The 10104-nt window shown below is 32.3% G+C and overlaps 1 protein-coding gene across 1 annotated transcript in view; it reads right to left on the minus strand.

Moving 5' to 3' along the window:
• Positions 1–10104, minus strand: part of GABRG3 (gamma-aminobutyric acid type A receptor subunit gamma3) — a 916890-nt gene that overhangs the window by 904828 nt on the left and 1958 nt on the right. Inside the window, exon 2 of the mRNA XM_051984649.1 lies at positions 4600–4748. Coding sequence (XP_051840609.1) covers positions 4600–4748 — 149 coding nt within the window. The remainder of the gene's footprint in view (positions 1–4599; positions 4749–10104) is intronic.

Raw genomic sequence — 10104 nt, forward strand, 5'->3', positions numbered from 1 at the left:
TAACTTTCTATTTCTCCTCCTAGAACTTAGCAGAGTGTTTTGCACATATTAACCACTTCATAAAGACCTTTTCATTCCTTCATTCTATCTTTTCTAGATCTGTGTGATCACCCACAATAACAAAGCCAGCATCATGGTAGGGGGCAAGCAGAAAAAATTAAGGCAAACAGAGATTGACTTGTCCAAGATTACTCAGCAAGTCAAGATCTGAGGTCATACTTGCAATCTTCTTTTTAACTCCAGACTCCCTTCAACACAATATTTCATCTTCAGATGTTTATACTAACCTTTGATTTAGTTTCAGTCATGCTTTTCTTAACAATAGTTTTCACAGAAAAAGGAATGGGCATCTTTATGTTTTATAGGCTCACTTCACTTGAAGTCATTAACTTTTCCTATGAAAACATTGTATTAAGCAAAAGAGATTATAGAAGTTGGGAGGCAGTTGCTTAGAATTAAAAGAATGATGTCAGAAATGGACAATTAATTGCACAACCTTGCCAAAAGGTTTTACAGTATTATGTAGGAATTATTTTTATATCAATGATGTTTTTGAGAAACATTATGTCTTGAAAGCAAATTTTATGAAAAATATGTGTATATTTCCTAAAATACATTCATATCCATTAAAATCCCTAAAGAAAAAAAAAAGCTCTTAATTTTTCTTAGTTCTCAAATTCTCTACTAAAAGCTTTATACTATTCTAGCCTCATTCAACGAATATGACAAGATCTCTTTCCAAGATAGATGATAATCTACATAACCCTGAACTGGTAAAGGACATATCTGAAATATTACTTAGGATGATGGATAGTTAAAAACTTTACTCTAAAAACAGATACATACATAATGGAGAAGTTATTTGAAAATAGATGATAAGTGGGAAGTATCCTGTACTTCATAAATATTATGATCACAATTCATAGCATGAAAACTCATTAGTGAATTTCATATGAATACATTACCAACACACACCATAAATGAGTTTTCTATTTCATTCTACTTAGTGTTGACAACAATGGTAATATGACATTTTATATTTCTCTGTTGAATCTCAGTGATTTCAACTGTGTCACATATTTCCGAGGATGACAATTTGAATAAGGCACAATTTATAGTCATGGTGATGCTGCCGATACTGATAATTATGATGATCATAATTATGATGATGATGATGATGATGATGATGATGATGTTTAGTCATTTTTTTCAGTCACATCTAATTTTTTAGGACCCCTTTTAGGGTTTTCTTGGCAAAGGAATGGTTTGCTACTTCCTTGTCTGAGGCTGGATTTGAACTTTTTCTAGTAAAGCAATTCAATATCCTATTGATTGAACTATCCACTTTATACCTAGCCACCTCTATAATCACTAAGATAATATGATAAATCAGGGAAAATGCAGAGCTTGGAGTCCAAAGGCCTAGCTTCAATTCTAAGCTGTGCCTCTTACTACTTTTGTATACGCGAAAGTCACTTTAATGGGACTATTGCTTCATTTGTAAAATGAGCAGATATACCCTAGATCATCTCTAAGGTACCCTCCAGTTCTAATTCTATAGTCCTATAATCTTAAGAACTATGTGAAATGTTAGTGAAAAACAGATCGACTTTTTTGAGTAAATCATACTGCCAGCTTGATTTTAAATGGTATTGAGGACCATCACCAAAGACAAATTAGGTTATGTTTGAAACACAGTTAAGAAAGGAAGATAGATGTTAATATTTGGCAGAGAAAACTTTGATAAAATAGTGTTGCTCAACCCTGACCCCCTACCACATAACAAAAATAATGAGGCAAAGTAGTGTGATTTTTTTATCTTTTTCTAGGAAAGCAATTCAATATCCTATTGATTGTTTAATTCTAAAAGAATATATGCTCTAGCCACATCCTGGAAGAATTAGATAATGACAACTCTCAACATAAATTAAGCAGACATTGTCACCAAAGTCATAATAGACATTAATCAGATCATTCTGCTAACCAAGAAAAGGACTATATATAAAGTAAAACTATAAGATAATGAATCCAATTGTCACTGAAAACTAAGTCTAATTATGCAACTTTCCTATATATTTCCTTTGTTTACTGCTTACATTTGGAAGAAATATGAATTTCATTTTTTCCTTTATATCTGGAAAAAACTTGTATACATTGTACTGGAATTTGCCTCCCTTCCAAAATATTTATGTTAATTTTCTATAATAGGCTTAATGGTATTTAATAGCAAAAAGAAATGAATCATCAGGACAAATAATTCAAATAAATCATATAGTAATTGCTTATTTGGAATCTCAACAGAACTAAGGAAAAAGAAAATTTGACTTTGTATTATCCATGAAATCCTTTCAGTTTTTAACTCATTAGATAAAACATTTTGTGGAACACGGTTTTGAAAAAAAAAATACCTATACCATCTTCCCTTGCCTGTGAAAAGAATGCCCAAACCATTCCAAATCAATAGTTATCCACTATTTAAAAGTAAATTCTAGAGAAAATTTTCCATCTTCCCTTAAAGGAATTCCTTTTTCAATTTCACCTAAATCCCACCTGCTCCATCCTTATTCCATACTTTAATCTACTTCCTTACATAGAAATGAAGAAAGGTTGTTTAACTTGATTTTATCAATATTCTTTTATATAATCAAATTAGAGAAATGGTTTCCACATTATTTCATCAGTATTGTTAATAGTGTTGTTCACTCATTTCAGTAGTGTCCAACTCTTCATCTGGGTTTTTTTTTTTGTTTGTTTGTTTGTTTTGCCATATTCTTGGCAAAGAACTGGAGAAGCTTGCCATTTCTTTCTCCACTTTACAATCATACAGCAAATATTTGAGGCCAAATTTGAGTTCAGATCTTTCTGACTCCTGGTGCATTTATCCAAAGCACCATTTAGGTACTCTTTCATCAGTACTAACAATAGCTAAATTTTATTGTTGTTGCTCTTTATCCTTCTTTTTGAAGAGGACCAGTGACAGCATAGTATGATGTCTTGACTCACTCATGCATTGGATTTAAGTGAGACAGAATCACAGTTATCAACATCACTCTTTCTTCCAGGGTAATTGAAGTCCATTGACAAAACAGAAATCAAGAAGACTAGCAACAAAAAAGTAAATGACCTTACCATCTTTGAGTGTGATCAAGCTTTTAGCATTCTATTAAATTCTTTACAGAATCATAGTCCTTGTGCAAAAGTAAAAAGTTGCTTCTGACCCTAAATTATTTTAAGCATCATCACTACTATCATCATAATTATAGCATTTTAAATTTTATGAAGTATTTTCTTTTATTTAATGCCTCCCATAATTCAGTGAGGTAAGTACTCATAATAAGAGGGAAGGTTTTAAAATATTATTGGCGAGAGATAACTTAGAAACTGTCAAATCTAACTATCTCAATTCATAGATAAGGAAACAGAGACCCAAAGAAGTCAAATAATTTGAACAAAATGATGCAAGTAGTTAGAACCACAGCTAGAAATTGCTTTTCTCTTTTACTGTTCTTTCTACTATTCCATTTAGCAAGTTGCCAGGTATATATTCTTATACTTATAAAAACAACCATTAAAGTAGCTTATACTGCGAAAAATTTACTTTTTTGTTGCTAGTCTTCTTGATTTCTGTTTTGTCAATGGACTTCAATTACCCTGGAAGAAAGAGTGATGTTGATAACTGTGATTCTGTCTCACTTAAATCCAATGCATGAGTGAGTCAAGACATCATACTATGCTGTCACTGTTCCTCTTCAAAAAGAAGGATGAAGAGCAACAACAATAAAATTTAGCTATTGTTAGTACTGATGAAAGAGTACCTAATTGGTGCTTTGGATAAATGCACCAGGAGTCAGGAAGATCTGAACTCAAATTTGGCCTCAAATATTTGCTGTATGATTGTAAAGTGGAGAAAGAAATGGCAAGCTTCTCCAGTTCTTTGCCAAGAAAAATTCTACATGAAGTAGAATGTGATAAGCTAAAAGTTAGGAAAGACATAGTTTGGGTACAAACTTTCTTTGAAAATGGGTCTCCTACTGTTTTTCAGTACTTTTTTTATCATCAGTGAAGATAGTGAAGACCATCATTTATTCATGCCATCCTATTTCTAGTTGAAAATTATACCATAATAAGATTTCCATGAACTCTTCAAGGTGGATGGAGTAAGCAGAGACAACAAAAGAATGGTAACAATGTCTGCACTAATACAAATGGAAACCACAACAAAATAAAAAAAAATCAATCTCAAAAAGAAATAATGGAAGTCACTTTCCCACACACATCTTTTAGTAGTGGGAGAGCCAAAAGTATGGGATATTATGTATAATAGACTTTTTAGATAATTAATAAATCCTACTGGGTTTTTTTATTCTACTTAAAAAAAATAAATCTTGGCTATGAGGGAGTCTTTTCTAAAAGAAGGGGAGAGATATTAGGAAATTAAAAAAAAAGAAAAATACATTAATAAAATAGATTCTTTAAAATTGTACCATGTAGCCAAACCATCATTGAACATTAGAAATCATATTTCTTAGAATTTTTTTTCCTAAAGTGTTCTACTTATAGTGTCTTATTCTATTTGAATAGCAAATAATAGCAACTCACGTCCAATATCTGGCCTCAGCTTTTTGTCATATTCTCTTAGTAACTTGTTGAGTATAAGAGTCACATCGGTGTCTTGAGTTTTTGGAGCAAGGACCCACTTCTGATTATAAGACAGATCTTCATACTCATCATCTTCAATCTTTCTAGACCTGTAATAAAAAATTTAAGTGAGGCACTTGAATGGAATATAGCCATTTCATTCCATGTTGATGAGTCTTACATTTTTTTTAGTCTGTGAGCCATTTGAAGAGCAAAATAGAAGGAATGAGAAAAGTAAATAATGGCTACCACTTATTCTACCAGCTGCTGTATTCCAGTCAAAGAGGAAGGGAAGACTTAACAGGACAGATTTCTATCTCCTTTTAATGAATTATTGTAAGTAAATAATGTACATATTGTAAATAATGAGTACATAATGACCAGAACACAACTATTGGAAGAAATCATCTTCTAAAGATGACCATTGAAACAGATAACCCATGGAACACTTTAGAATACTGACCACCACTATTTTTCTGTACTGCCTTTTGAAAGCCAGTGTTTGAGAATTAAATCAGACTAAAGTGAGCTCCAAAAGAATAACAACTTCTAGGAGCATTTTGCAGAGTTTTTCAGCTACAATTTTGATTGTTTTTCACCCAAAGACAACATTTATTGCTGAAGCTAAGAATAGTCTGCTCAGGCTTACCAATTGAAAATAATTGGGTAAACAGTTTCACTCCATTACTTCTCCCTGCCACTGAAATCACAGAATTTATGCAGATATACTTGTTACAGGATAAGCATTTCCCTCCTCTCAGACTTCTTCATAATAGCTAACTTGTTATAGAATTCTTTAGTAGGTGAAAATGTTCCTGCAGCATTACTTTGTCTTTCAACACACAAACTGATTTATCTCTTGCACAGAAGGGTATTAAGGATATTAATTTTTTTTTAATTTAATACATTTTGATTATTTGGGTCCATTAATAAATGAATATCTCCTCAAAAGAAGACTCCACTAGACTTTCAGAATACATTGTGCTGTATAGGTTAGTACTGTGAATCAGCTGAATACATATTCCATTCAGTCTAACTTCATGCAGCCTTGTTCATTAATTGACTTATGTGCCAAGCCCTTGGATGTGGATAAAAAGATACAAATAATATATTCCCTGCCCTTAAGAAGCTTGATTTCTAAGGAGGAAAAGTGAGTAAGATCCAACAAAAATAGACAGATCAGTAACTACAAGAAAATATGAAAGTGGTAGAGGTCATCAATAACTGAGGGTGGAAGCCATAAAAGGCTTCTTACAGATTAAAGGAACCTAAATATATATGGAAAATAATTTCAGAGTGCTGATCATTTAAAAATTTAATAATGTAGGACTTTAAAAACAGTAGATTTTCTATTTCTTAAAGTATGTATTTTCAAATGGATTTTCATTTAGCACATACAAATAGATGGAAAAAAAGATATTTTTTTTTAATTTGGAGTTGATTTTTCTTTTCTTTCCCAGAACTTATGCATGTATGTATGTGCATGAGTGTGGACATGCATGTGTGTATGTGTGTGTTCTTATATAGCATAGAATTAAAAATAGTAGTTGAGGATCAGGTAGATTTTTCTTTCGTTATAGTTGTCTGCTGTTATTATATTTGGACTTTGTCTATGGAAGATTTCATAGCTCCCTCATCTTAAGATATATATTCACATAACTGTATTTGCTGGATACATGTTAATAAATACAATTGTAATTGACATAACTGTCTGTAGTTCAGTCACACACAGTTAAGGCACAGTCAAGAGTAGTGCCATGGAATAGAAAAGTCACACCATGTGACTATTAAACAATGAATGTATTTATGTGTATATACATATGTATACACATGTATGTATAAACATGCTTTAAAAATACAATAGATGGCATTCTTTAAAATGCCGTATATCATACTTTTAAAGAAAAATCATTTTCTGAATTTAAGCTTACTTAGGTGAGCATTTAAAACAAGTTTTTATTCCCTGATCTCATGTTTATTGAACATTGGTCATGGCACTTCTAATATCTGATGGGTGATTTGAGGGATTTGGCCAAGGACTGGAAAATGACCAGACATAAGATATGAAATATAAACTGTTTAAATAAAGCACATAATTTTAAGTTGAGTATTGTGCTGAACACTCTTTCTATATATTTTAAATAATAATATTAAATTTGTGAGTATGCTCTACCTTTAAAATGGATATTGTTCCTATTATTTAAGAATATTCATTTTATCATTTCATAAAAAGCAAGTGGATACATGATGTAGTGGTTGGGAGGAATATAGTAATTTAGGATGTCATTAACCAAGTAATCTCTGAAGAGATTAGAAGATCCTGAAAGAATGACAAACTTACAGAACAATCTAGTCCAATACCCTTATATTATAGATGAAACATATTCAGAGAGCATAGTTCAGTAAACACTACTTAGTAAGAATCTGAATCCAAGGTGAGCTTTAAACCCAGATTCCTTTGCTTCAGAGCCAAGTCTCTTTCCACTGTACCAAAAGAACATTTCTAGAGGATTGGCTGGGAAAATGGGAGTTCTACTTTTCTTTCCTTTCCTCCTTTCTTCTCTCTTCTCCTTCATTTATATTAATAAACAAACACATGTCTGTGTATCATCCACACCAGTCAAAGTAAATTTATTTTAATTATATCTTTGGTCAGTTTTGTATGGATTAATAGGGTATATAGTTACCCTATTAGAAGTTTTTTAGAAGTTATATAAATATAGCTTTAGTCTCTTAAAAGTTCTACTCAGATAGTACTTACTATAGCAAGCCTAATTCTCCCTCTGGTGGTGAGGAGAAAGAGTGAGTTATCATAAAAATTTGGGGAGTCATTCTCAAAGTGTCTATTTGTGTCTGTGTATATATTCACTCCCAAGCACGTGTTGAAATAGGAAAGAGACATAATTGAGGCAGTATAGAAAAGAAGCAAGAATAATCCTTTCCTTCCAAATTCACAGTCATATATATAATTATCATATGACTGCTGAATTGTAATTGAATCTGTGTAGCTCTACATAATGGTAGTCTTTGGATTTGATTTTTCCTGCTGCAAAATCAGCCAGGACTGTTTACCTCCCTAACTCAGTTACTCATAACAGGTGTAATGGCTGTTTTGAGGAAAAGGTTAAGCACTTTGAACCAAAGCCAAAGAAAGGTTTCCTCTAAAGGAAGGCTTCCCCCAAAGGTAGACTGAGTTGATGGGAGGGAAGGAATTTGAGGATGAAATATGGACAATACGGAAGCACTCCTTGGAAGGAATATCTGTAATGTAGTTACCAAGTTTTCTGAATTGGGCTTTGCCAGAAACAAAAGAAACAATCGTTCTTGTTATGTACTCCTAGGATTTAACCTTGCTCTAGTCTTGTCTAGTAAAATCTTGCTAGGAAATTACAAAGGATGGCTATTGTTGGCCAGAGATGAGTAATGAAAGTAAGAAAATTAAGCAACCTAATATCAAGTAGAATATGTACATTCTTAAATTGTGTTCTATTATTTCTCTTTGGCTATTAAACACCATTTGTGTAGTTTATGGTCTTTAAAAATTAAATAAGTAATTAAAAATTAGTAATATGTCCTCACCATCAATTGACTGCTGAATACAGAATTTGTTCTAATATATTACATCAACTATAAGACCATAGACAAAAATGGGGCATCATTTGTAAAAACAACAATCAAAAAATCCTTCAAAATCAGATCAGATCTTGGCTTTTCTGAACTATAACTAAGGTGTTTGAGATTGTAGTTTAATTCCTTTATAATAGTCAAATGACTTTACATTAAGATGTCAAGGGCCCTTCTTCTCTGCCTCCAGTTCCAAGCTGTGAATGAAAGAAGAAATTGTAGACGTCTTTTCTAAGGAATTTCTAGTAAAGACAAGTATTCAAAAGTGGCTACTAAGAAGTGTGAAAAAGAAGAAGACTGGTGTGATAACAGTTATAAAAGAAAACTTAAATGTTAGATGTTTTTATTTATGTTTCATCCTAATTCCAAAAAACTCTAACTCTCTCCTCAGAGGAATACATAAAGAACTAATCATTCTGATATGATGTAGAACATATACCTAAAACTAACACATAAGATTAAAGTAGAAAAATAAAGCCTTAACTACAGAATCTTAGAGAAAAATTCTTCCCTTTCTCATATACAAAATGTCATTTTTTCCTCAGAGACATAGAAATATTTGAAAATTCAATTTTGAATTAGACAAAAATGAAAACTGTCATTTTGTATAAGACCTTATTTTAATGGCTTTATCCTAGGAACCTCCACAAAACTTTTTTTGTAAATTTTATAGAAATCAGTTTGTCTCAGAAAGGGGTAATTTGGAAAGGTCTATGAAATCCATAGTTTAAGTTATATAGATATATATGTATAGAGAGAGTGTTGAGGAAAGTTTTTATAGGTAGAATTAGGAATAATAATCCTTGTTTTCCTGTCTGCCTCATTGAGATAGAACTCTCTGTCCTCTCCACCTCAATGGTAAACTTTTAGGAAGAAGTGGACAAGATTACCATAAGACAGGTAAGTAGTTATCTTTCTCACCGGAGGAATGCCCACACAGTGGAGAGCATGGGGAATACAATATTCAGTATAATGAATACCAGGAGTACAACATTCAACAAACATTATATAAAGAGAATCACAGAAAAATCAACCTAAATACACTTCTCAACTAGACTTTACTTCAAAATATTAAATTGAAACTATAACATGCAACTATCTGTTTGGATCCCTGTGTCTGCCTTCACAAAAGCACAAGCCAATGGACAGAGAATCAGACATTTCCCCCTTCTTCACAGCCATATCTTAGTTTTAATGAAATACAGAAAGAAGACATATGTCTCAATGATAAGGTTTCCTGTGAGTCACTGATTGAATATTCCTTTTGAGGAAAAACATAAGAAATTGATATTACACCTGGACTTTGGGGAAGACAGGCAAATGGGGATTTTTTTGGGGAAGGGGAGAGCTAAATCTTGCTTCCTGTGGCAGAAACGTGGAATAACTTTAGCCCTATTGAAGTTTTTGTTTGTTTTTAAATATTGCCAGAATCATTTATGATAAATTTTTATAGAAAGAAATTAATAAATAATAAGAATCAGTTTCTGCCAATAAAATGGAATATTTCTTCCTCAGTGCTTTTTAGAGATTACTCCAATTCTCCAAATGAAATTCAGAAGTTCAGAATGTGATAACTTAAACATATATGTACTGTGGAGTAGCTAGACAAATTTTTTTCTTGGGGGAGGGGACTTCTACCATCTCCATGTTTGGCTTTGAAATTGCATTGTAAAGGTGGCTCTAGCATCAGAAATTCTAGCCAAATATTTAAGCTTTGTGATATTTACAGAAATCACAGTGAAGAAAACACCCCCTGGCGTCATAAAAGGGTTGTCCTGCTGACTCCACCTATGGTGGAACTAAGATTCTCTGTCTCTCTGTGTCTCTCTGTGTGTGTGTGTG

Source organism: Antechinus flavipes, chromosome 3 (genome assembly GCF_016432865.1).
Source record: "Antechinus flavipes isolate AdamAnt ecotype Samford, QLD, Australia chromosome 3, AdamAnt_v2, whole genome shotgun sequence".
Classification (NCBI taxonomy): domain Eukaryota; kingdom Metazoa; phylum Chordata; class Mammalia; order Dasyuromorphia; family Dasyuridae; genus Antechinus; species Antechinus flavipes.